At 43.0% G+C, this 27,197-nt stretch overlaps 1 protein-coding gene across 3 annotated transcripts in view; it reads right to left on the bottom strand.

Annotated features, from left to right (window-relative positions):
• Positions 1-27,197, bottom strand: part of LOC130293418 (visinin-like) — a 306,760-nt gene that overhangs the window by 45,937 nt on the left and 233,626 nt on the right. For all 3 annotated transcript variants that reach the window (XM_056542064.1, XM_056542062.1, XM_056542063.1), the window contains exon 7: positions 21,145-21,602. In XM_056542064.1, coding sequence (XP_056398039.1) covers positions 21,145-21,525 — 381 coding nt within the window. In that variant the 5' untranslated portion in view covers positions 21,526-21,602. The remainder of the gene's footprint in view (positions 1-21,144; positions 21,603-27,197) is intronic.

Genomic DNA, 27,197 nt, shown 5'->3' with positions numbered 1-27,197 from the left:
CAGTAAAAGGTCTCGGAAAAGACGAGCTGGCCATGGGAAAAAACTTGAGCAGATCCAGAATCTGGAAGAATACCTGCAGATGGTTTCTGTGAAGTTGACGGAGAAAGAAAAAGAGGTACATCGCTTGACAGTGGAGAGGGACAAATCGCTTGCTGACTTTAAGAAAGAGCAAGAAGCGAGGCTTCAGCTGGAAAAAGTCATGGAGCACCACAGAAGTGAGTTCGTGGCTCTGCAGGATGAACTGTCCCGCTCCCAGGCTCTTGTGACCAGCAAGGAGAGTGAAGTGCAGAGTCTGGCCAAGCGGATGTCATTCCAGGAAGAAGTGAGTCATCTACATGGTGCATATCAGGCTCTGCGGAGTGATCACAAGGCTAGGCTGGTAGCCATGGAAAAAATAGAAAAAGAGAAGAATGAAATGAAGATGGAAGTTGAGGCTCTTGCCAGCAATCTGGAGAGTGTCTCTAAAGCTAAGAGACAACTTGAGGAGGAAGTCAAGACGAATAGTGCCCTTGCACATGTTCTTCAATCTGCTCGTTATGACAATGACTTGCTCCGTGAGCAGTATGAGGAGGCCCTGGAACAAGTTGAGACTCAGAAACATGAAAACAAGAACTTGCAACAGGAGATCTCAGATCTCTTTGAACAGATTGGTGAGAGTGGAAAATGTATCAATGAGTTAGAGAAGACCAAGAAACAGTTGCTGGACAGTGAGAAGATGATCTCCGCAAAGCTCAAGAGTGAGCAGCTGAAATATATAAAGCTGGAAGATGACATGAAGATCTTAAAAGAGAGCCTGGAAGCGCAGAACGAAAAGCGCAGAAGGTCCCACGTAGCTGCCTTGGTTTTGCTGGGAGCGCAACTCTACGAGCAGGTGGCTGTGCTGGCGGACAATGAGTTGAGGAAACAATTGCTGTCTTTGGAAGATACCGTCAGGGACTTGACAGAATTACTTGACAGGGAGAGGATGAAGTCCGCTAAGCTCCAGTGTAAGCAGCGAAAATGTGAGAAAAAGGAAGAGGACCAGGAAGTTCTAAAAGAGAGCAGAGACCAAGCTATGGTGAAATTGGCTCAAGAAAGGCTTCTGGGGCAGAAGTTACGGGATACAGTGATGCTTTCTCTGAAGCCCGGCAAAAAGTCCTCTAATGCTAAGATTGAGGTGAAGCCCTGTAAGAAGTCCTCTGAAGCTAGGACTGAGCTGAAACCTGGTGTGAAATGCTCTGAAGTGGAGACTAAGGAGAAGTCAGGCGGGAAATCCTCTGAACCTGAGCAGACCAAAAATTCTGAAGGTAATGCTGAGGCAGAGAAATCCTCTGAAGCAGAAGCTAAACCAGAGTCAACCTCAAAAGCTATGAGTAAAGAGAATGGCACAACTGAAGCTACAGGTGAAGAGAAGAGTAAGCCTGAAGAAGCTGCAGAGAAGAGCCAAATAGTAGTAGAAGCTGATTCTACACAAGAATCTGAAGGAGCCAAAGACTCTGAAGCCAAACCTGAGGAAGCTGGTGTGCCTGAAGAGAAAGCTGGAAGGGATGAGGTGAAACCATGTGAAAAATCCACTGAAGTCAAAACCAGGTGGGAAGCCCTCTAAAGTTGAAACTGAGATGGACCCGTGTCGGAGGTCCTCTGAAGCTACAGAGAACAAGACAGTGGTTGGTGAAGCCACTGAGGCCGAAAGATTCTCTGAAGCAAAGGCAGAGATCCGGCAAGCCAGAAGCAGACAAAGGTTAGAAGCATCGGTCCTCTCTGTCCTTAATTTCAGGAACCCTGCCCACACCAGGGTGAAGAACCTGGTACTGGAGAGGTGTGACCGAGAGACTTGCAATTGGTGGCTGATAAAAGTCCGGAAGAAAAGTCAAGGTCTTCAGAGACTGTGGGGCAAAAGTTGTCCAAGAGAAAGGAAAGGCAGATGGTTTCTGCCTTTCAAATACATGTGCTCCTTCCCGGTGGTCTGAGCAAAGGAGGGGGGGGGGGGGGAATATGTGGCAGTGTGGCAAGGAAAGGGTGTATTTCCCTTGCTAACCCTGGAGAATGCTCCACCTGTGGCCTGCTTAATGAGGTATCAGGAAGGGAAAGTGTGTTTAAAAGGAAAGGAAACAGAATAGTTGGGTCTCTCCCTGGGAAACAGTATGCGGGCTGTTAGAGGGGGGAGACACATGGGCCCTGTTTAGGTAACACGCAGAAGGCTCTGTGAGTGGTCCAAGAAGTGGTGTGAACTGTGAGTAACAGGTTGCAGGAGACACATGTTTAACTGGCTGAGGGTAGCTCCCCAGTTCGTAGTCAGGGCATGCTGATATGTGTAGTCAGTGACCAGATGGTCTAGGACTTTATTTTGTTCCTGTTTATGTTTTGTTTTACCTGCAACCTGTGGAAATAAAGCTGGCGAGGAGCCAGACTTGTATGCGGAACTGTGGTCTGTGGTGTTATTGTGAGGAACATGTCCCGTGGCAAGTGACCAGGACGATCCCAGAGCTAATCCCCAAAACGGTTCGTCACTGTATGTATGTATGTTCCACAATCATGGCCAAACGGCTAAAGATATTAACATAAAACTTGGCACACATGTTACTTATTTGTCAACAATAAACATAGGATAGGTAATTTAACCCTTACTCACCCCCATTTGCCAGGGTCAGGGTTTTTGTTTGAAGTCCCATACAAGTCTATGGGAAATATATGTTACTGCATAACTTCAAAACGGTTGGAAATATTTTGATAATACTTGGTCACATGTTACATATATGTTAACTTAAAATATAGGATAGTTAATTTAACCCTTAACTACCCCTTTTTGTTTAAAGCCCCATGCAAATCAATGGGAAATGTATGTTCCAACATAACTTCCGTACGGCTGGAGATATTTCAATACCTGGTACACATATTACAGGTCAGGATATGAGGACGGTATGGGAGGTCGGTATAGGAGGTTGAGATAGGAGGTCAAGATAGGAGGATGGGATGGTCGGGATAGGAGGTCAGGATAGGAGGTCGGGTAGGAGGTCGAGATAGTTGGTCGAGATAGGAGGTCGAGATAGGAGGTCGAGATAGGAGGTCAAGATAGGAGGTCGGGATAGGAGGACTGGATAGGAGGACGGGATTTGAGGAAGGGATAGGAGGTCAAGATAGGAGGTTGACATAGGAGGATGGGATAGGAGGCCAGGATAGGAGGTCGGGATAGGAGGTCGGGATAGGAGGTCGGGATAGGAGCTTGGGATAGGAGGTCGAGATAGGAGGACAAGATAGGAGGTCGGGATAGGAGGATGGGATAGGAGGATGGGATAGGAGGATGGGATAGGAGGTCGAGATAGGAGGTCAGAATAGGAGGTCGAGATAGGAGGTTGAGATAGCAGGGCGGGATATGAGGAAGGGATAGGAGGACGGGATAGGAGGATGGTATAGGAGGATGGATAGGAGGTCAGGATAGGAGGTCTGGATAGGAGGTCGAGATAGGAGGTCGAGATATGAGGAGGGGATAGGAGGTCAAGATAGGAGGTTGACATAGGAGGACATGATAGGAGGACAGGATAGGAGGTCGAGATAGGAAGTCGGGATAGGAGGTCGAGATAGGATGTTGAGATAGGAGGTCGGGATAAGAGGTCGGGATTGGAGGTCGAGATAGGAGGTCGAGATAGCAGGGCGGGATAGGAGGACGGGATAGGAAGTTGGGATTGTAGGTAGATAGGAAGATGGGATATGATGACTGGATAGGAGGTTGGGATAGGAGGTCGGGGTATGAGGATGGGATATGGGGTTGGGATATGACAATATATGAGGACGGGATATGAAGTCAAAAGCTTCCTCTGTTGGTTTTCCTCCACAACAAGGATTAGGAAGGAAAAACTGGGATATGCCGGGTACTCAGCTAGTTTGTTTATAAAATATACTATGAAAAATAAAATGGTCAAATAAAAAAAAAAGCCCTAGTTTTTGTTATGTTTTACTAGTGTTAAAAAATTGATAACATAAAAAAATTAAATCACCATATTATGACCCACTGTTACAATTTTTCTGCTGTTTTTGAGTGTAACGCTGCTGATTGGCAAGCTTCTGCGTACTGGCTCTTACATGCAACAGGCGACATTCTCTGGAGTCTCTCCTACTGCTTTTGCCAGTGCTGCAGTTTCCCCTTTGTCAATTACACTGAGGGGGGCGTGATTACAGCCTGAGCAGTGGGACTAGGTGAGTATAGCTCCCCACCCTGGAAACAACTTAGGGGGCCGGTGGGGAACACTTTTTAACATCATATACTCACCATGCCTGCGGGCAGGGACATCTTCCAGAGATGGTGAGGAAGAAGATTTCTACCAGATATACTGCATTGTCATGTATTAAATATGGTAAAATCTTATACAGGTTCCCTTTAACGGCACAGGTAAGTCATGGTTTGTTAAGGGGTTAAAAGTGCACATTTTCAAATACACATGCTTTTTTCCAAAGCATTTTTCACTAAAAAATGCTACGTGTAAACCCAGCCTAATCAGAAAAAGGCACTGGAACACAGCTTATACACTCTCAAGGTGAAAGACTGATTCCTAATCACACATTTATTTTTACTTTTAAGACCCAGAGGGCTTACAGAGTCAAGAAGAACCATTGATTTAATGTAGCTTCATTTTACTATTCCTTTAAAATGTACTTTTATGATTATTTAAACACCCTTTAAAAAGAAATCTGCTATCTCTGTTTTATCTGCTTTATGGGATAAAAGGAAAAACACTGGAACATTGCTTAATACAATTATAAGGTATAGCCTTACTCAATGTCCTCCATGGAGGTAAAAATCTGCATCATTTTATTAATTTCATAGATTTTGTACTTCTTCTCCTGCACATTTTGTTCCTGCTTGGATTATGTGACATCTGCCATTATCAGTTTTAACATTCTCATTTTTCCATATTGGCAAAATACAAAGCAGCTTGCCATATTTTTTGCTTCACTATGTGCCCTTTCATAACATTTAAAGTACACCTGTGGGTTTCTTTGTTAACTAAAACCAGCTGTAGAAAATATACAGGAAAGCGTAAAATTGTCCCTTTTGACATCAAATTTGTATATGAAGAGGGCCTTATTTTTTTTTTTTTTAGTCTTTTAGATTTGTAGTGGAGCAAAGGTGATGTCCTCAATTTTTTTTTTTATTTTTTTTTAAATACTGCTCCATTAGAATGAATGGAAGTGTCCGGGTGTCCAAAAGTGGCTGCTCATTGGCAGACAGTTCTTCTTTACAAACTGAGACTGAATGGTTGTCAGGACTAGTGGATGACTCAAAAATATATACACACAGAAAGAGCATTTCTATAAATAAACTCTTACAACATAGCAAAATTTGATATAGTATCTCAGTTGTAGGTATGGTTGGATAGCTCTATAATGTAAGCACATACAATGGCTATATACCATCTTTGCACAGTGAAACATGGCTACAGTGAAGCTAAAGGGGTTGTTCCACTAACTGGGAATTCCAATATGGCAATCAGAATAAATCCCTGGATCAATGTTCTATCCCCATAAATCTAGTATCCTTGTAATATTATTACTCTCCAGAAATGCATCCAGGCCCATTTTGAATTCTTTTATTGAGTTCACCATGACCACTTCCTCTGGCAGAGAATTCCCCAGTCTCATTACTTTTGCAGTAAAGAACCCTCTTCTGTTCTGGTGTAGAAACCTTCTTTCCTCTAGGCATAGTGGATGATGCCGTTGTTATTGATACAGTCCTGAGAATAAATAGATCATGGTAGAGATCTCTGTATTGCCCCCTAATATATTTATACATAGTTATTAGGTCACCCCTAAACAGCCTTTTTTTTCTAAACTGCACACAAATTTCCCATCCTGCTGTGTTGTGTGTGTGGTGGGTGTATTAAGCAGCATCCATCAGCTATCACACAATGCTTAGTGTTTAACTAAGCACTAAAACCAGTGGCGTTGCTGGGGTTAGTGTCACCCGGTGCGCTAGAAACTGGTCTCACCCCAAACAACCCCGCCCCCCCAAAGTAACTTTTTAGCCTGTTAGGACGGACGCCAGTGGTGTAACGCATTGCAGTAAATTATTTCCAATATAAATATACCAATTGCCACAGAATGGGAAGTGTTAAAGATATTTTCACAATTTAAAACTACAGCTCCCAGTATGACCTAAGCAGTGGTAAAGGGATGCTGGGAGTTGTTGTTTTATCCATCATTACTGCAGAACTTACAAGTGACAGCTCTGATCGGACATAGTGAGGCAGAATTCACAATGATGTCAGTAACTAAAGGTAACATATTCTCTATAGCAGGGGTCAAGTCCTGGGAAAAAAAGTGTGGGAACTCACCCAAGATTTCCACTTAAAGGGGTACTTGACATCTTATACCCTATCCAAAGGATAGGGGATAAGATGTCTGATCCCGGGGGTCCCACCGATGGGGACCCCATATTCTCCCTGCTGCACCCGGCGTTCGTTTAGTGCGTTGGGTGCAGTGCTGGAGGCTCATGACCTCACAACCCCTCAATGCAAGTCTATGCGAGGGGGCGTGATGGCTCAATAGACTTGTATTGAGGGGGCATTACTGTGACATCATGAGCCTCTGCCCCGCATCACCAGTCATTCAGCACAGAGCGAAGCTCGCTCCGTGCACCGGATCTCTAGGGTGCCACAGCCAAGATCAGACATCTTATCCCCTATACTTTGGATAGGGGATAAGATGTCTAGGGGTGGAGTAACCCTTTAAGGGCTGGTCCTGCAGGACTCCTGCTAATGGGAACTGCGTTCCTGCTGTGGAAAAAGTGCAGGACTTGAGGACTTGGTCCTGCAGGACCTGAGCCCTGCTCTATAGTCTTTCTTAATCTTATTCAGCTGGTACATATCGCCGTGGCTTCTTCCAGCTAAATTGTCTCTTTGCAGAACTTGATGACCAGATGGCATTGGTTCCTCACTTTGTCAGCAGATTCTGATCCTCTATATGAAAGCAATAATTAATGTAACCCTGCCAGACACTGTGACCATAAATATAAAATACTGCCACACAATGTGCCCTCTGAATACAAACTTTCCATACACTGTACCCTCTGAATGTAATACTACCACACATTGTACCCTCTGAATATAATACTGACACACACTGTGCTTTCTGAATATAAACCTGCCACATACTGTACCCTCCAAATATAATACTGTCACACACCATACCCTCTGAATATACTACTGATACACACGGTGCCCTCCAAATATAATACTACCACACACTGTGCTCTTTGAATATAAATCTGCCACATATTGTACCTTTTAAGTATAATACTGTCACACACCGTACCCTCTGAATATAATACTGAATATAATACTGTCACACACTGTACCCTCTGAATATAATACCATCACACACTGCTCTCTCTAAATATAAACCGGACACACAATCTACCCTCTGAATATAAACCTGCCCCACACTGCCCTCTCTGAATGTAGAAAAAGACAAAAAAAGGAGTGCTCCATAGTGTAATAACGCCAGATCATACAAAACGCTCAATGTAAAGTAGCGCTTTCCAAAACAAGTTGTGCATAAGCCAGCACGACATGCATAAGGGTGTATAAGAAAAAAACAATCACCTCCAAGGAAGGGTGGAGCTCAGGCGCTGAAGGACCAGGCAAGTCTCAGGACACAGGACAACAATAAGTTTAGTCCCAGTATGCAACTCATTTCGCGCATATGTGCTCCATCAGGCATATGGACAGGGGAACAGGAAGAGCACTTTTTATACACTCCAGACAACATTAACCCCTCATTGTCAGAAACAAGCATCCAATGAGGGAATACAAAGTACAACAAAAATTAACCCTTAACCTTTACTCAACCAGTAGCAGCAGAATATAAAGGTGCACTCTAACTTAAAGTGCCAACATGCACTATTGGTAAACCCCAAATGTTTACAAGGTCCATAAGGTGCGTACAATATAGTAATGTAGTAAAAACATTATAAAATGTTAAACGGTATTCATGCAAAAATACAAATATACAAAAAATACAATTAATGAATCAGCGTGTGTTCTCAATAGTTTCATTAAGACCGTTAGGAAATAAAGTGCCTAGCTTGAAGATCCAAAATTATTCCTGATTTACAAGTTTTTGATATCTATTAGGTGTATCTACGAGAACCATTTAAAAAATTTGGACTTTCAAGCAATCCACGTTTTTATTGTGAACTGACATAAAATGATGAGACACACTATGTAACAAGAACCCGTTTTTTATATTAGAACGGAGCTTGTTCATGCGGGCACGAATCGGCTGGATGGTACGGCCGACATACTGTAAACAACACTCACAGGATATTAAATAAATTACAAATGAACTATCACAGATAAAAAGACCTTTGATGTAAAAAGTATCATTAGTAACTGTTGATCTAAATGAATCTTCAGTGCACACCATACTACAACAAAGACAGCATGATTTATTGCACCTGCGCATGCCACAGTCACCTGACAAAACAAAAGAAGGAGGTTTAGATCTAAATCTACTAGGGGCAATTAAATTCCGTAAGTTCATAGATCTCCTAAACGTGACCCCTGGGTGCGAAGGAACAATATTTCATAAAACGGGGTCATCACGCACAATTGGCCAATGTCTGCTTAAAATGTCTTTAATGGTGTTAGAAGCACAATTAAAATTAGTAATTAAATTGTACTTAAAATCACACTCAGTTTTGATGTTATCCCTATTCCTATTTACACTGGCTGATACTAATTCATTCTGTGGTAGATTTTTTACCCTTTTATTAGCATCTGAAAGTAATGATGTAGGGTACCCCTTACTTATAAAACGTTCTTTTAAAGTGTGTGCTTGTCTGATAAAATCGGAATCTAAAGTGCAATTTTTGCAAATGCGCAGGTATTGTCCATACAGAACATTTCTCAGCCATTTGGGGTAGTGTGCACTTGAAAAATCTAAAAAAAACTGTTTACATCAACACTTTTAAAATAAGTTTCAGTAAAAATGGCCCCATCCTCATTTTTCTTTATTAAAAGATCTAAAAATTCAATATGTGTATTAGAGAAGTGGGGTAAATTTCAAACCCCAATCGTTGTGATTGAGATAATCGACAAATAGGTCAGCTTATTCGGGGGACCCCAACCAAACGAAAAACAAATCATCAATGTAACGCCTATAAAAGGCACAGCCCCTTGATTTTAAACAATGTATCGCCTTTTATAGGCGTTACATTGATGATTTGTTTTTCGTTTGGTTGTTTGTCCTGTGCCCCTTACATACAATGCCCCTGTTCTGTGCCCCTCACATATATTTCCCTGTCATGTGCCCCTCACATATAATGCCTCTGTCATGTGCCCGGCACAGGGCATATATAATACCCAAGTGCCCCCACATATAAGGCCACAGTGCCCCTCACATATAATGCCCTAGTGCCCCTCACATATAATGCCCCAGTGCTTTTTACATATCATGTCCCAGTGCCCCCTCACATATAATGCCCCTGTGCCCCTCACATATAATGCCCCTGTGCCCCTCACATATAATGCCCCTGTGCCCCTCACATATAATGCCCCTGCAAAACATAGTAAAAAAAAAAAAAAGCACAATAATACTTACCTAATCCACGTTCCCAGGAGCAGCTCTCTCCTTGAAGCGTGTGAGTCACATCATTGCGCCGGCCTACCTAGGATCCAATGGCTTACACGCTGCAAGCATGAAGTGACTGCAGCATGTGAGAGTGAATGGGGCTCCACCATTCTAGTGTACTTTCTCTGCAAATGAAGAGGCAGTGAAATGTTGCTGGGGTTACACCAGCGTGAGATTACTTCCTGCTTGGTGGTGTCACCCCACTTGGGACTGTCACCCAATGTAGTCCAAACCCCCGCACCCCCCAGCTACACCACTGATTAAAACTATATATAGTTGGATCTACATAAAGCTACACACGTAATTGATCACATGCTTACACCCTCAAAAGTAAAAAGTTCTTTAGCCCACTAGTGTGTACCATCTTTCTCTGAAGCCTCACATGTGAGTATAATTTTTTTCCGGTCCACTGCATACCAAGGCCTTAGAGCATTATCCTTACTTGGAGAAGAATGGACAAGGGAGGGGTCAGGATATGATACCTAGCCTAGACTTATACCACTTTCTATTGACATAAAAAAGCTGCATGTTAAACCAAGATTGACTCTTTACATAAATTGTTCTACCTGAAAAGGTGATATGATTGACCTGCTTTGCATAGTTCCTCTTCCTATAGATTATATATAATATATCTATATTCCATGCAATAACCTTTAGACACAGCCTGCAGGATCATGTAATGATCACAACAGTACCTGCAAATGGTCTACTTACAGAATGCAGGCTGTCACAAACACAGTGAAGGAGATTTATGAAGTTTAAAAAAGTCTTTGTTGTTCAGAGCAACCAATCACATTACAGCTTTCATTTCTTATTCTACTCTTGAAAAATATAGGCTGCTCTGTGATTGTTGCTATGGGAAACAGAGATTAAACAGTTTGGCAAATCTGCCCCAGTAAGTAGAACAAGAATACAGCTCAAAAATAGGTAAAGAATAGTGATAGTGACAATCTGCGATAGTGGCACATTTGCATATTGTAAGCAAACCAATTAAAGGGGTACTCCAGGGAACTAAACCCATAGCCCATCCTTTTCCTCTCACCAACCTATGTATTTGTCTAAATATCATTCATTAGATATATAGAGCAGTTTGCCTCTTTCAGCTGTCACTTACATGCAGCAAGTGAGAGAAAAATTTAATTTTTAGATCCAGTTTGTCTCCTCACCATCCCTGCCTGTGTGAGGAGCTTGTGAGCCGTGAGAGAAAAGCAGTGAAGATTCTCAGTCACAACTAAGCACATAGCTGCTGTTTTTCTGCTGAATATCTAATCACTGACTTCTGCTATTCAGAGCACAGCAGGATTTATTGCTGGAGGAAGGATAGTCTGAAAGAAAAAACATGTACAGTGTGTGAGTTGCAGTGTAAGCCTGCATACAGATAGTGAAAGCAGTTGGCTGGCAGCCATTACCCAAAGCTGCACTGACATCTAACAGTTGTAGTCTGGGCTGCAAACAAGGAAAAAGTATTTAGGAGACATCAGGGGCCAAAGGAGCTGCAAAAACCACATGGATAAATACTAGAGGTGCACCGAAATGGAAATTTCAGAACCGAAACGAAACCGAAATAAAAAAAAAATGTCCGTCCGAAACCGATACTGAAACCGAAAATGACTTCTCCCCGTCTTCTGGTAAAATGCAGCGCTCCGCTCATTAGATTCCCCCACATTAGATTGCCAGCTCCCCCACATTAGGTCGGTAGTTCCCCCACAATAGTAGGCAGCTCCCCCACAATAGTAGGCAGCTCCCCCACAATATTAGGCAGCTCCCCCCCACAATATTAGGCAGCTCCCCCCCCCCACAATATTAGGCAGCTCCCCCCCACAATATTAGGCAGCTCCCCCCCACAATATTAGGCAGCTCCCCCCACAATATTAGGCAGCTCCCCCCCACAATATTAGGCAGCTCCCCCCACAATATTAGGCAGCTCCCCCACATTTGTAGGCAGCTCCCCCCCCACAATATTAGGCAGCTCCCCCCCAACAATATTAAGCAGCTCCCCCCCAACAATATTAGGCAGCTCCCCCCCACAATATTAGGCAGCTCCCCCCACAATATTAGGCAGCTCCCCCCCACAATATTAGGCAACTCCCCCCACAATATTAGGCAGCTCCCCCACATTTGTAGGCAGCTCCCCCCCCAACAATATTAGGTAGCTCCCCCCACAATATTAGGCAGCTCCCCCCACAATATTAGGCAGCTCCCCCCCACAATATTAGGCAGCTCCCCCCCACAATATAAGGCAGCTCCCCCCCCATTTGTAGGCAGCCCCCCCCCACAATATTAGGCAGCTCCCCCCCAACAATATTAGGCAGCTCCCCCCCCACCCATTTGTAGGCAGCTGCCCCCCAACAATATTAGGCAGCTCCCCCCCCCATTTGTAGGCAGCTGCCCCCCAACAATATTAGGCAGCTCCCCCACAATAGTAGGCAGCTTCCCCCCACCCCACAGACATACAGCTTCCAGCCATATACAGTGTATGGCTGGAGGCTGTATGTCTGTACTGCTGCCTCCACAGTGTTCCGGTCACCGCTCCTCCGGCCCGGCGTCACATCTACTGCTATGGCCCATGGACCATAGCAGTAGGTGCCGGGACCGGGGGAGCGGTGACCGGAACACTGAACAAGATGACGCGGTCACTTACCAGGCCCCGGCCGGCGTGCGTTCTCCTGCGACGATCCTGCAGTCCTCCTGCGTCTCTATGGTTGTACGCACGGGACGTCAGTGACGTCCCGTGTGTACGACCATAGAGGCGGAGAAGCAAAGGACCGAAGGAGGATCGCAGGAGGACGCCGGGGAGTGGTGAGTGACCGGCGGACATCCTTATGTCCCGAAAAGATTTTTAGGGACACAGGGATGTCCGGGATAGGATTAGGAATACTTCTTTTTATGTGCCCGGACCGGCTCCCGTGTGTGGCTGCAGGCGGGGGCCGGCCAGAGCATATAAAAACTAATACTGTATACTAAAAACCAGGGGGCCTCCAGCTGTTGGGAAACTACAACTCCCAGCATGTCCAGACAGACTTTGCCGGTCCGGGCATGCTGGGAGTTGTAGTATCACAACAGCTGGAGGCCCCCTGGTTTTTAGTATACAGTATTAGTTTTTATATGCTCTGGCCGGCCCCCGCCTGCAGCCACACACGGGAGCCGGCCCGGGCACATAAGAAGAAGTATTCCTATCCCCCCCCCCCTCAGATGTTGCAGCCGGCACCCCCTGCACCACCCACGAGTGCCTCTGCCACTGACAGTGTTTGCAACTTGTGCTGTGGGCGGGCAGAGGAGGTGGTCATTATCGGCACATTTTTAGTTGTTTCGGCATTTCCCCGAAACAGCTATTTTCGGCCGATATGTATCGGCCGCCGATATATCGGTGCATCCCTAATAAATACAGAGGACACAGAACAGGTATTGTGGTGGCTTTGGGGCATTTTTATGTTTCTTAACATCCCTGGAGTACCCGTTTAAAGTAAATGATAGTGAATGGCTGAGTTATCAACGGGTGTTTGTACCCTAAGACTAGACATTCTGTAAGTGCGCCAGATTTATCAAAAACCCTGAAGGGGCGGAGCCATGACATCATGATACTCAGTTCCCTGCATCACCCGTCATCAGCCACAGAGCGATCCTCTCTCTGTTCAGCTGAGTAACAGGAGTGCTGCAGGAGAGATCGCAGGGATCCCCAGCGCGGGACCCCCGCGATCGGGGATAAGATGTCTGGGGGCGGAGTACCCCTTTAACCCTTCCAGTTGCTGTATGCTCCACAGGAAGTTATTTTATTTTTTAATTTCCTTTCTGACCACATTGCTCTCTGTGTCAGCAGAGAGCACTTGTGGTCAGACAGAAAGAAAGAACTTCCTCTGTAGTATACAGCAGCTAATAAGTTCTGGAAGGATTAAGATTTTTTAATAGAAGTAATTTACAAATGTTTAACTTTCTGGCACCAGTTAATAAAAAAATAAAAAAAATAAAAAAATGTTTTCCAGTGGAGTACCCCTTCAACATCCACTCCTGGCTATAAAAAAAAAAAACTGCATTAAAAACTGGACTATTTTCTGTTAAAGGAGAAGTCTCATGGTAAAAAAAACGTACCCCCTATCCCAGAAGCAGCACGTCATGACCCCTGCATGAAGTGGGGGGGCACCACGCCCCCTCCATATAGCTCTATGAGAGAGTCCGAAGATAGCCTAATGGCTCTCCCATAGAGATATATGGAGGGTGTGTGGCGGCCCCCGGGCAGGGGTCATAACGAGCTGCTCACGGGGTGAGCTGGGGCCTTGTAGAGGAGATTGTGGGGGGTCCCAGCAGTCAGACCCACCACCATCTAAAACTTATCCCCAATCCTGCGGATAGGGATATGTTTTTTGGCATAGGACTTCTCCTTTATGGAAAACATGTTATTGTAAAAATGCGATCCATTCTGCTAACATAATGTTATAGAGTAATCCCTGCAAATACAAGATAAAGTATGCGGAGCAGACATCTGCTAAAAATGTCATATACATGTTATACATTGAACAGGAATAGTGCTGCTCTTATGTACACAAACAAGACAACTTGTCCTGAAAAGTCTCCTGAGATGACAGGAAAGCTTTAAAGGGTACCTCTCATAAAAAAAACTTTTGATATATTATAGATTAATGTATGCAGAATAACTTCACAATTGCATGTTATTAAAAAATATGCTTCTTTCTATTTAATTTTCCACTTTGAAGAAATTACCACTAGGGGTCTCCCTACCAGTCCTGGCAGCAAGCATTTCAGACTCATGCTGGAGTCCTAAACATTACGAGCTGCCAGTCTGCTTTGTTCACAAAGGAGAACACTCAGAGCTGCCAGCCTGCTTTGTTCACAGCCTGTTTGGCTGTGAACAAAGCAGGCTGGCAGCTCTGAGTGTTTAGGACTCCAGCATGAGTCAGAAATGCTTGCTGACAGGACTGATCGGGAAAAATATAATAGAAAGAAGCATATTTTTCATTAACATGCTATTGGAAAGTTATTCAACATTCATTCATCTAAAATATATCAAAAGTTTATTTGATGAGAGGTACCCTTTAAGAAAAATGGCACATATTCTTGGGCTGTCACGCCCCCCGCCCCCCAATAGACTTGCATTGAGAGAGCGTGGCGTGATGCCACGAGGGGCGTGGCTGTGACATCACGCCCCCCCATAGCCCACACACAGCGTGACATCACGCCCCCCCCCCCCCATAGCCCACACCCAGCGTTCGGAACAAAATGTTCTGAACATTGGGGCAGCTTTAACTACATGTCCTGTCACAAATACTGAAGTCCTTGAGTTACAGACATGGACAACATTTTTGGTATCCTTTTGTTAAAAACAGAAAAACCCATAATGCTCCCTGAAATAAATTGGAACAAAAAAATTACTGAATATTAACTGATAAAAATCAGACTTTACCTTTGATTTGTGGGTTCAACAGAATCATTTTTAAACCAAAATAATGAAACTGGCCAGGACAAAAATGGTGATACCCTGAACTTAAGATTTTGTTACTGCAGTCACTGCAATTAAGCGATTTCTGTACCTCTCAATTAGACTTCTGCACTTGTCTACAGGTATCTTTGTCAAATTTCTTATGTTTTGCTCTTAGCCCTATTTTGAGTGTTGTGTTTTGGGTCCTTTTCCTGTTGGAGGACCCATGACCTGTGACTGAGACCAAGCTTCCTAACACCTGGCAGCACATTTCCAGAATGTCTTGATAGTCCTGAGATGTCATTGTACCCTGTACAGATTCAAGACATTCTGTGTCAAATGCAGCAAAGCAGCCCCGAGCCTCCTCCATGCTTCCCAGTAGGTACCAGGGTTGTCGCTGGGGGGGGGGGGGGGGGGGGGGGTAACAGTAGATGGAGGAAAACTACAACTCTCAGCATGCCCAGTTTTGGAACATCTAGGGGCACCTTGGTTGTAAAAAAAAAACACTCCATTGAAAAGGTTCCAAGACAGTGTTCCACAACCAGGGTGCCTTGAGGTGTTGCAAAACTACAACTGCCAGCATGCCAAGACAGCCAAAGGCTGTTTGAGCAAACTGAGAGTTGCAGTTTTGCAGCAGCTTGAGGTATAATAGCTGGGGAACGCTGCCTTAGAAGCCTTCCAAGGCAATGTTTTACAACCAGGGTGCCTCCAGGTGTTGCAAAACTACAACCCACAGCATGCCTAGACCACCAAGGGCTGTTTGAGCATGCTGAGGGTTATAGTTTTGAAACAGCTGAAGGTACCCTGGTTGGGAAACACTCACCAACTGTCATACTGGGCTACCTAACTTATCTACATATATACCTACCTAACTGCAGAGCTACATACCTGACTACCTACCTACTTACCTAATAAAAAACAGGCTACCTAAATACCTGGCTAGTTACCTACCTACATACCTGACTACTTGGCTAACTATGTGCCCATTTTTACTGAAGGGGACACCAAGGGGACATTTTTATAGTGTAGGCCCATAGATGGGGAGATTGTGTAGAGGAGGGCGCTGGCACTGGAGGGCACTGGAAAAATGCAGATTCTAACATGTTTGTCCTGCAGATGCTGAAGAGATGACGTTGTGGCTGGAAGAAGCCATCATGTTGGTCTGAATCGAATAGAGAAGGAAAGAGGATGCCGCTGATCAGAAAAGATGCCATCTGTGAGTCCCTAGATGGAAGTTTATGGCTACATTCCCACGTGCGTATTTTCTACTGCAGATTTGCTTTAGTAGATTTTTCTGCCCACTACCTCTATATGGTCCTGTATATAATCACTTCTATGTATGCAGAGCCTATGTACAGCTTGTATATACCTCTATATGGTGCTGTATATAATCACTTATTTGGTATACAGATCCTATGTACAGCTGGTATCTACCCCTGTATGGTGGATGTACTTTTGTATAATTTATTTTATTCAGTAACAAATATAGTGTTATTAGTCAGTAGTAATGGTGGAGGAGGGCATTGTATGGCGGTATCATTTGTTCCTACTGGTAACACACAAAACTAGCAGTGTACACCTGTGCACGTGTTTCATTTGTTTGGAGATGCTGAGAATTTTTGTATTTTGTACTGGTATTATTGGTAATATTGGTCTTAGTTTTTGCTAGATATGGTCACTAACAGTATGGCGGTAATATGTATGGTGATAATTCTCCTTGTACTGTATACTGGTATACTTTGCGTGGGTGTGAATGAGGGCTGGGTTAGGGGTGTGACTGGGGTGTGGTTAAGGGCATGACAGGGGTGTGGTTAGGAGTGTGGCTTGGGCTATGGGCTCTAGCCCCCAGTCTTTTTAATACCCAGCATTAGTTGAAGGTAGGTACAGTGTTCTTTTCATCATTCACCATTTCATCATTTTTGAAGACTATTTCCAGAGTGGAATGTGCTGCCCAGTGTCAGGGAGCTTGGTCTCAGTCGGAGGACACAAGATAATTACCCAGAAGACAAGATAATGACCCAAAAGACACAGCTAAAAACATCCAAGAATGTCTAAGAGCAAAACATTTTTGTCCAGGCTAACAGAGTTCTAGTCCCTCTAGTTTCATTATTTTGTTGTAATACAACATATTTATTTATGACAGATTTTTTTTGTTTATACATTAGGCTTAAGAAATTGCTTACTGTTTTTCATTAGTACTCATAGCAGAAAATAATAATAATTAAAAACTACAAAATACTTTTTAGTGTTTAAGAAAAAAAATGTTTGTCTCTAAATGAACAAATGTTGGCTTAAGAGATCTAGTTAGATAATGCCATTCTGGGCCACATCCAGGAGGTGGGGCCACTGATTTATTTAACTATGACTTATGCTTAAATCTGTCCCCCCATGCAGATGGTGGTTTCATGCACACAGAGTTTTAATGCAGTTTCTGAGCCAAAGCCAGAAGTGTCTCTAGCAGAAGGAGAAAAATATGGTATGTTTCCCATTTCTTATGAATCCACTTCTGGCTTTGGTTTAAAAACCATATCAGAAACAGCATCTTTGTGAAAGCACTGTAAAAGACATACATTGTAAAATATATTTTGCCTCCAGACCTTCTTTAAAGGGGTACTCCAACACTTAGACATCTTATCCCCTATCCAAAGGATAGGGGATAAGATGCCTGATCGCGGGGGTCCCGCCGCTGGGAACCCCTGTGATCTTGCACGCAGCACCCCAGTTAAAATCAGTCTCCGGAGCATGTTTGCTCCGGGTGGGATTACCGGCGACCACAGGGCAGACGGCATGTGACGTCACGCCTCCGCCCCCGTGTGATGTCACGCTCCGCCCCTCAATGCAAGCCTATGGGAGGGGGCGTGACAGCTGGGACCCCAGTGATCAGGCATCTTATCTACGATCCTTTGGATAGGGGATAAGATGTCTAAGCGCCGGAGTACCCCTTTAAAAGGAATCTGTCAGCTCTGTACCAGGTATGGAGCTGAAGATCCTGATAAATAGGTGTTATGGGGGGTAAAAGTAATATACTTCTAGTTTTATTAATCATTGTTTAGAGGCTAAAGACTCAATCCGGTGGAGCTGAGCTGCAGCATGCTTCCTCCCTCCATCACCTCGCTCTGTTCTGACTGATTGATATACAAAGCTGGAAGCTGAGTCCTATACATGAATCATAAAGGGCAGTGGGGATGAAGGAAGGGAGATGGATCAGCACCACTGGTTTGAGTCCTCAGCTCCTAACAAAAAAAAGCTCTTTTTATAACTTTAGAAAACAGTGATCAGCATAACTAAGAGTATGGTTAATTGTACCCCCAAAGGACCTATTTGCCAGGATCTGCAGCTCCAAACCTGGCATGATGCTGATAGATTCTCTTCAAATTAGGAAATGTTTGAGGTAAGCCAAATGGTACTTCTGCACCCACTAACTGGGCCATTGGGGTGTGCTCACTGTACCTCTCACATGATAGGCCCAAGTGGCTCATATGGCTGACTCCACCATGCCACCTGGAAATGAATAAATAGAGATTGCTATACTGTCCCTCTCAATAACTGAACCACTACCCAAATGGCTAGAAATTTGGTTGATTCAATAGCACCCAGTAAAGAATCTAAAAATCTAAAAGGGCCATAATTTAAAAAGAGTTTTTTGGGTGATAGTGCCCTGAAACATGCTATTGTTTTTAAAGGTATAGACTAAAGAAAATACCACACCAAACTTTTATTGAAAAGAAATATTACATATCTAAAAAAACGTGGATCTCAAAAAATAGAATCTTATAAAAAAATATACCGCATCTACATATTTAAATTATTTGTTTTGCATACTTGGTAAGTACCGTACATATTACGATCACTTCTGTAGATGATAGGATGTCAAGTTAGATTTTACTAATTAAAGGGGAACTCCGGTGGAAATTTTTTTTTTCAAATCAACTGGTGCCAGAAAGTTGAACAGATTTGTAAATCACTTCTATTTAAAAATCTTAACCCTTCTGTATTTATCAGCTGCTGTATACTGCAGAGAAATTTGTGAAGTTCTTTTCAGCCTGACAACAGGGCTCTCTGCTGACACCTCTGTCCGTGTCAGGAACTGTCCAGAGCAGGAGAGGTTTTCTATGGGGATATTATTCTAATCTGGACAGTTCCTGTCACTGACCGAGATGTCAGCAGAGAGCACTGTTGTCAGACAGAAAATAAATTCACAAATGTATCTGTTTTATACAGCAGCTAATAAGTACTGGAAGGATCAAGATTTTTTAACAGAAGTAATTTACAAATCTGTTTAACTTTTAGGCACCAGTTGATTTGAAAATATTTGTTTTCTACTTGTTTCTGCCAGAGTTCCCCTTTAATGATTTATATTCCATACTTTAAAAAACAATGTTTTTTTTTTTTAATTTTCATACTGCATTGTATCTTATCACAGTCATTTGCCTCTGAATGTTTATGTTTAAGGAAATAGGCTGCTGGCATTCAAATTAGTTTACATGTACAGGAAAAGGTCTACTCCCTATTTACAATTGCCTATTCATATCAATATACTCACAAGGAGTGCCTGGGACGTAAAGTTAGTGCCTGAGAATGGATTCAGGAAGAAGTCTAGATCTGGGTAGAGATGAACTACAGATGGTTGCATGCAGTAAGTAAAAAGTGAACAATAAGAGGATAGTGAATAGAGTTTGAAAAGATGCTGGAATTTCACAATACCACAAAAAACTTTCAAAATCAGTGGTCCTAATTCTAAAAGACATTGTAGGAGAATATTAAGTCTTACATGCAGATGACTATAACCAAAAGAAGATGGGCGCCGTGCTGCCTAAATGAAATAGCAGATACAAAAACAAGAGATAACAGACTGGCAAATATTAGAACGCACACATATCTAAATCCTACACTACTATCTTATGTATCAAAGCATGTAACTAACAATCCTCCACTCTTTCTACCACAAGCTGTATTTCTTGTAACAATTATGCATCAGGATTCATAAAGAAAGCCCAGAGATATTGAAAATACCATGAAATAAATATTACATAGCCACTGTGCACCAGCCTGAACAAGACACAATCGTAATATGTTAAACTGTTTACTACATAAAAAAATTCTCAGAAACAAGAAAGGATGCCTTGAGAGAAACTATCACAATAATCTAGTATAAATCTCTATCACATTTGTTTGTTTTCCTGAGTTTGCCTGGATTTCCTCTCTCTCTTTACTAAAAACATAATAATTGGTTAATTTACTTCTCTATAAAATTGGTGTGTATATCTAGGGCAGGACATTTACTGTTGCTTAGGAAATAAAGGGAACACCTTATCGACATTCATATTGTTGATGAAGTAAATGAAGTCAAAATACCATCCTACTATGTTAAAGAATGCTATTGTTTACCTGCCTCGCTTCTCCACAGTCATAATATACTCAGAAGTCTTGGTAGACCTTAGTCATAATGAATATCTGTATACCTGAAAACTTAAAAAGTGCCCCTGTTATTTAACAAAACCTTTGACATGTCACAGAGACATGTGAAAAGTTTTGATAGGTTGGGGTCGTTTCAGACCCCCACCAATGGTTAGAACAGGGGGGGGGGGGAGCACTTCTCTCTCTATCGATACAATCTCTATCCAGTTGGAGGTTATGGGCTACGTAGACTTGTAATGGTGCCAATTTCCTTCAATTATGAAGCCTGCCTCCTTTTTAATTATGAAATCCATGTCTGTGTATATATTTTCTATATAATAAAACGTAACTACCTATTGGATGGTTTCCGCTTGTACCCATAGTGCAACCCCTTAAAGTTGTGCTCACACTGACATTTTTTTAATTCTGTTAGGAGTGTTTCATTTTTGACAGGATACATAGCTATCAAGATGGAAACCTGACAGTATAAACTAATGGGCTCCATCAGGTTTCACTGGAATCTGTTAATGGATCTGGTACAGCTACCTTGCCATAGCATAGATGTTAACAACATTTTAGAAACATCTTTAGATAATGTTATATCATACACAGTAAGTACAGAATTTTATTTTTAGATACTATAGTGTAACTTTACATTTCTCATTATTAATCACTTATGCTTGTTTAAAGAATGCAAAATATCTACTTACTGTAATAATTTCAAGTACTTCAACTTTGCTGATTTCACCATTCCTGTCAACATCAAACAAAGAAAATGCCCATTCCAACTTGAGGCTGGTTTTTCCAGAAGAGGTGAGGTGAAGAGCGATGATGTATTCCCGAAAGTCCAATGTGCCATCATCATTTGTGTCAAAACTGCGGAAAACATGCCTTGCATATGTTTTGGGATCAGAGTTTGGAAAAAAATTTGCGTAGATTTTTTCAAAGTCAGGGCGAGTAATCTTGCCATCCGGACATTGCTTTTGAAAGCTTTCATACCATTTGCAAAGCTCTTCCTCTGAATACTTTGTATTTAACTTTAAATCATCAAGAATTTCTTTCGATAGGGCTCCACTTTTACTGTTCCCCATGCTTTATTTTTCTTGTAACCTACAGTAATTTTTGTAAGGTTAAATGCTGACTTCAAACCAGTGTTGCCTACTCGGACCTGATTTGAAGTAAAGATGTTAAGAGTAAGGGCTTCATCTTTTAAGTTAAGACTCTTAAGACTCTTAAGTTACTTATTACATCAGATAACAGAAGGCCAGCCCAGTCCTCCCTACCTTACTGGAGAGTATGAATAAAGGGATTATTATATTACATGACTTTTTTTTAATGTAAAGAGATTTAGTGACCTCTTTTTTTTTTACCATTGTCCATCTTCATTCTAAAATATGGACAACAACTAACCTGGCAAACAAAGTGTGATATTTTTGGCAGTTTAATAATGGTAGAAAATTCTATCTGTATTCTAAACCTCAGTCATATGTAAGCACTTTTTTTATATATTCCATTGTACCATTTGGCTGTAATTTGTTTAGTAGGTGTGAAATTGTAAGAAGAAATTCCCATAGCAAACTTATCCTGCTCTGGACAGTTCCTGATCTTTAAATAGAAGTCATTTACATTTTTTTTTTTTTTAACTTTCTGGCACCAGTTGATAAAAAAAATAAAAAATGTTTTGCACTTGACTAGACATGGCACATTTCTTCTATAAACCCTCAGACCCTTCTATCTTTACCCTCAAAATAGGCAATTATTATCCTATGCCTTTTTTTTAGCACAACTGTAGACAACATTTTGAGTTTGATCATTGGTACCAGATGCTGGTAGTGACTTCTGGTACTGATCTCTCAGTTTACTTTTTAGCTATATATTGATTCTATCTTATGACTTGCTTGATTGTGTTCAAATTTGACTATATCCCTGTACACATGTGTGAACCAGGGTCCATCAACAGACCAGAGAGCCATGAGTAAGTAAAACAAGAAAGAAAAGCGCTCCATAGCGTAACACCGGAGGGAAGGTAAGAATCATCACAGATCAAATGCCGCTTATCCTGGGTGGTTGTGTACCGTCATACACAACAATGATGTGCACGTAGTATGTATTAAATATAGGTCCAGTCTGCAGCTTCCAGCCTCTAAATCATAGAATATAGGAATAGGCTTCAAAGAACCAAATGGCAGGATAATTTAAGCGCTGACCGAACCACAGGACACAGCCAGGATGATGAATGGAGGATTTATCACCCTGCCTCTGCCATGAAAGTAAGTTTGCCTTCGCTATTAGTTCCTCTATATACACTAAAATTAATGGATTGCCTTGAATTATTTTGCAATCATGGGAGGGTACAAGGTTTTCCATTTTATGGGTATGATAGGCCTAGCTATTTCAAAAGAAATCTAAGTAGACCCTTTCTACTTTTTTTAGTTTTAATTTGTTGGTATACATCAATGAATACCATGAACAATAAAAAAAATCTGTATATAAACAGAAGGTATTGAGTTACTGTGTATGAGGTTTGGATCGTGTGTTATAAAGGAGCACGGGAAGGATTGTCTGGTACAGTAGTATTATTACCAGCCCTTTGCCAGATTGGGCAATGATCAAAATCAGCAATATCTGAAGGACTCCATTGACTTGTAATAGAAGCAATCAAGCTCAGTCTGTATGAAATCACCAATGTCTATAGAGTCATTAAATCTCATGTGTATGGCAGCCTCTTGACTCTCTCCTAGCAGCAGATGTCATGCATGAGTATGGAGCGATTAGGCAAGATAACTGTCAACTGAACAAGCATTCGGGTCTATGGCCAGCTTAGCCTGTACACTTGTGTACACTTAAACTCTTAAAGGGGTACTACCGTGCTGACAACTTATCCCCTATCTAAACATAGGGGATAAGTTGCTGGGGACCCCCGCGATCTCGCACGCAGCACCCCACTCTCATCAGGCCCTGGAGCGAACATCGCTCTGGGTCTGATGACTGCCGATCACAGGGCCGGAGTATCGTGATGTCACGGCTCCGCCCCCATGTGATGTCATGCTCCGCCCCCTCAATGTAAGTCTATGGCAGCGGGCGAGACAGCTGTCTCGCCCCTGCCATAGACTTGTATTGAGGGGGTGGAGCGTGACATCACACATGGGCGGAGCTGTGATGTCACGATACTCCGGCCCCGTCATCAGACCCGTAGCGGATGTTCGCTCTGGGGCCTGATGAGAGCGGGGTGCTGCACACGAGATCGTGGGGGTCCCCAGTGGCGGGAACCCGCGCGATCAGGCAACTTATCCCCTATCCTTTAGATAGGGGATAAGTTGTCAGCACGGTAGTACCCCTTTAAGATTTCACAGTCCTACTAGTTTAACATGGAAAATTTCAAACGGAGCCTTTCAGGTAAAATGTTTGTTATATTAATATTCACTAGACATATCTTAAGCAGTTGTCTATTTGTTGCTCGCGAATATTCACAATGCAAATTTTATTTGCGAATATCGCATATTCGCGAATTCACGAATATGCGCGAATATAGCACTAAATATTCGAAATTACGAATATTTGCTTTTTTTTTTTTTTTTTTCCACAGTACACATCACAGTGATCACCCCTCTCTGCTTCCAGCTTTTGTGGAGTAAAGAAGGCTCTAATACTACTGTGTGAGACTGGCACGTGAATATTCGCATATGTGAATATTTGCATATGCAAATATTAGCGTATATTGATCCCTCCTTTCTTTTAGCTTGTGGGACAATGAGAATTATGCAAATACAGTTGTCGGAGATTAGCAACATACCCTGCAACCAATAGGAAAGTATCCCACCCCTTCGCTATGGGTGGGTTCACACCACGTTTTTACCCATACGGGAGTGCATACGGCTGGGGGGAGCTAAGACTGCGCGCTCCCGTATCCCGGCTGTATGCGCCCGTATGGTAATTCATTACAATGAGCCGACCAGAGTGAAACGTTCCCTCCGATCAGCTCATTTTTGCCCCTGCGCTTTTCCAACCCGACCTAAAACCGTGGTCGACTATACAATGGTCTCCAAACTGTAGCCCTCCAGATGTTGCAAAACTACAATTCCCAGCATGCCCAGGCAGTCCGTGCATGCTGAAAGTTGTCGTTTTGCAACATCTGGAGGACCACAGTTTGGAGACCACTACTTAGCGGTCTCCAAACTGTTCTTCCACAGTTGTTGCATAACTACAACTCCTAGCATGCCTTTCGGCTGTCAGTACATGCTGGGAGTTGTAGTTTTGCAACAGCAGTAGGCACACTGGTTGGGAAACACTAAACTAGAGTCTGTTTACTAACTCAGTGATTCCAACCCGTGTGCCTCCAGCTGTTGCATAACTACAACTCCCAGAATGCACTGACAGACCTTACATGCTGGGAGGTGCAGTTTTGCAACAGCTGGAGGCACACGGGTTGGAATCACTGAGCTAGAGTCTGTTTCCTAACTCAGTGGTTCCCCACCAGTGTGCGTACAGCTGTTGCAAATCTACAACACCCAGCATGTATGGTCTGTCAGTGCATTCTTGGAGTTGTAGTTTTGCAACAGCTGAAGGTTTGCCCCCCCCCCCCCCATGTGAATGTACAGGGTACATTCACACGGCCGGGGGTTTACAGTGGGTTTCCTCCTACCAGTGTGCAAATTTTTCTCCGCAGCTCAAACTCCCAGCAGAAAGCTCACTATGAACCCTCGCCTGTGTGAATGTACCCTAAAAACACTACACTTCAGTAAAACAAATAGTAAAACACTACATATTCACTACATACCACTTCACACTGGTGTGGTGCTGTGCAGCATCCGTTGCTGCCGAGGTGCCGTGTCTGTGGGGAGGTGCGACCCATGGACTGGTTTGAGTGGCATTGGGGCCGCTCTGCCAGTGGGTCGTTCCCCCTATGGGCACTGGTGTCACGGCGGTGGTGGTCGCCGCCCAGTGCTACGTCATTTTATGCTAGGAACGTTAGGGACCCACTCTAATAAGGTGGCCTTGACGTGGCGAGTGGGCTTGTACTTTTTGATCAAAATGTATACTAACAACCTGTTAGTTTTTGAATTTATGCTGAGAAGCAATTAGATCAAATTACTATATGTAGATATGCGACCATGTCTGTTTCTTCTACCTGAAAACACTACATATACACCCCTTACACGCCGCCCCCCCCCCCAATAAAAATGAAAAACATCTCATACGGTAGTGTTTCCTAAACGGAGCCTCCAGCTGTTGCTAAACAACAACTCCCATTATGGGAGTTTTTCAACAGCTGGAGGCACTCTGTTTGGGAAACACTGCCATAGGGTTTTGGTGGAGACAAGCGCCAGCCTTGTATCGGGGTCTGCCCCTATTGTAAATTCCTAATTTAGGCCTCAAATGCACATGGCGCTCTCTCACTTCAGAGCCCTGTTGTATTTCAAGGCAACAGTTTAGGGCCACATATGGGGTATCTCCGTACTCAGGAAAAATTATGTTACAAATTATAGGGGGATTTTTCTGCTTTTACCCCTTCTGAAAAGGAAAAGTTGGGGTCTACACCAGCATGTTAGTGTAAAAAAATAAAAAAATTTACACTAACATGCTGGCGTTGCCCCATACTTTTCATTTTCACAAGGAGTAACAGGAGAAAAAGACTCCCAAAATCTGTAACCCCATTTTTTCTGAGTATGGAAATACCCCATATGTGGATGTAAAGTGTTCTGCTGGCGCACTACAATGTTCAGGAGAGGAGGAGCTCCATTGAGCTTTTGAAGAGAGAATTTGTTTGGAATGGAAGTCGGGGTCCTTGTGCGTTTACAAAGCCCCCTATGGTGCCAGAACAGTGGACCCCCACATGTGACCCCATATTGGAAACTACACCCCTCACAGAATTTAATAAGGGGTGCAGTGAGCATGTACACCCCACTGGCATTTGACAGATCTTCAGTGGGTTGAGCAAATGAAAAATGTCATTTTTCACTTTTACGGACCACTGTTCCAAAAATCTGTCAGACACCTGTGGAGTGTAAATGCTCACTGCACCCCTTATTACATTATGTGAGGGGTGTAGTTTACAAAATGGGGTCACATGTGGGGGGGTCCATTGTTCTGGCACTATGGGGGCTTTGTAAACACACGTGGCCTTCAATTCCAGACAAATTTTCTCTTCAAAATCCCAATGGCGCTCCTTCTCTTCTGAGCATTGTAGTGCACCCGCAGAGCACTTTACATCCACATATGGGGTATTTATATACTCAGAAGAAACGGTGTTACAAATTTTGGGGGCTTTTTTCCTTGTGAAAATAACCTTGTGAAAATAAAAAATTTAAGGTAACACCAGCATTTTAGTGAAAACTAATTTTGTTCTAATTTTCCCATCCAACTTTAACGAAAATTTGTCAAACACCTGTGGGGTGTTAAGGAGCAATATACCCCGTGTTACATTCCCTGAGGGGTGTAGTTTCCAAAATGGGGTCACACGTGGGTATTTATTTTTTTTGCGTTTATGTCAGAACCGCTGTAAAATTAGCCACCAATGTGCAAATCACCAATTTAGGCCTCAAATGTACATAGTGCGCTCTAACTCCTGAGCCTTGTTGTGCATCCGCAGATCACTTATCTGCCCACATATGGGGTATTTCCGTACACAGTAGAAATTGCGTTACAAATTTTGGGGGTCTATTTTTCTTTTACTGCTTGTGAAAATAAAAAGTATGGGGCAACACCAGCATGTTACTGTAAATTTTTTTATTATTTTACACTAACAGGCTGGTGTAGACCCCAA

The sequence above is a fragment of the Hyla sarda genome, chromosome 10 (assembly GCF_029499605.1).
Source record: "Hyla sarda isolate aHylSar1 chromosome 10, aHylSar1.hap1, whole genome shotgun sequence".
NCBI lineage: Eukaryota > Metazoa > Chordata > Amphibia > Anura > Hylidae > Hyla > Hyla sarda.
Note: the sequence above shows the minus strand (reverse complement) of the source record. Positions and strands in the feature narration are given on the sequence as shown.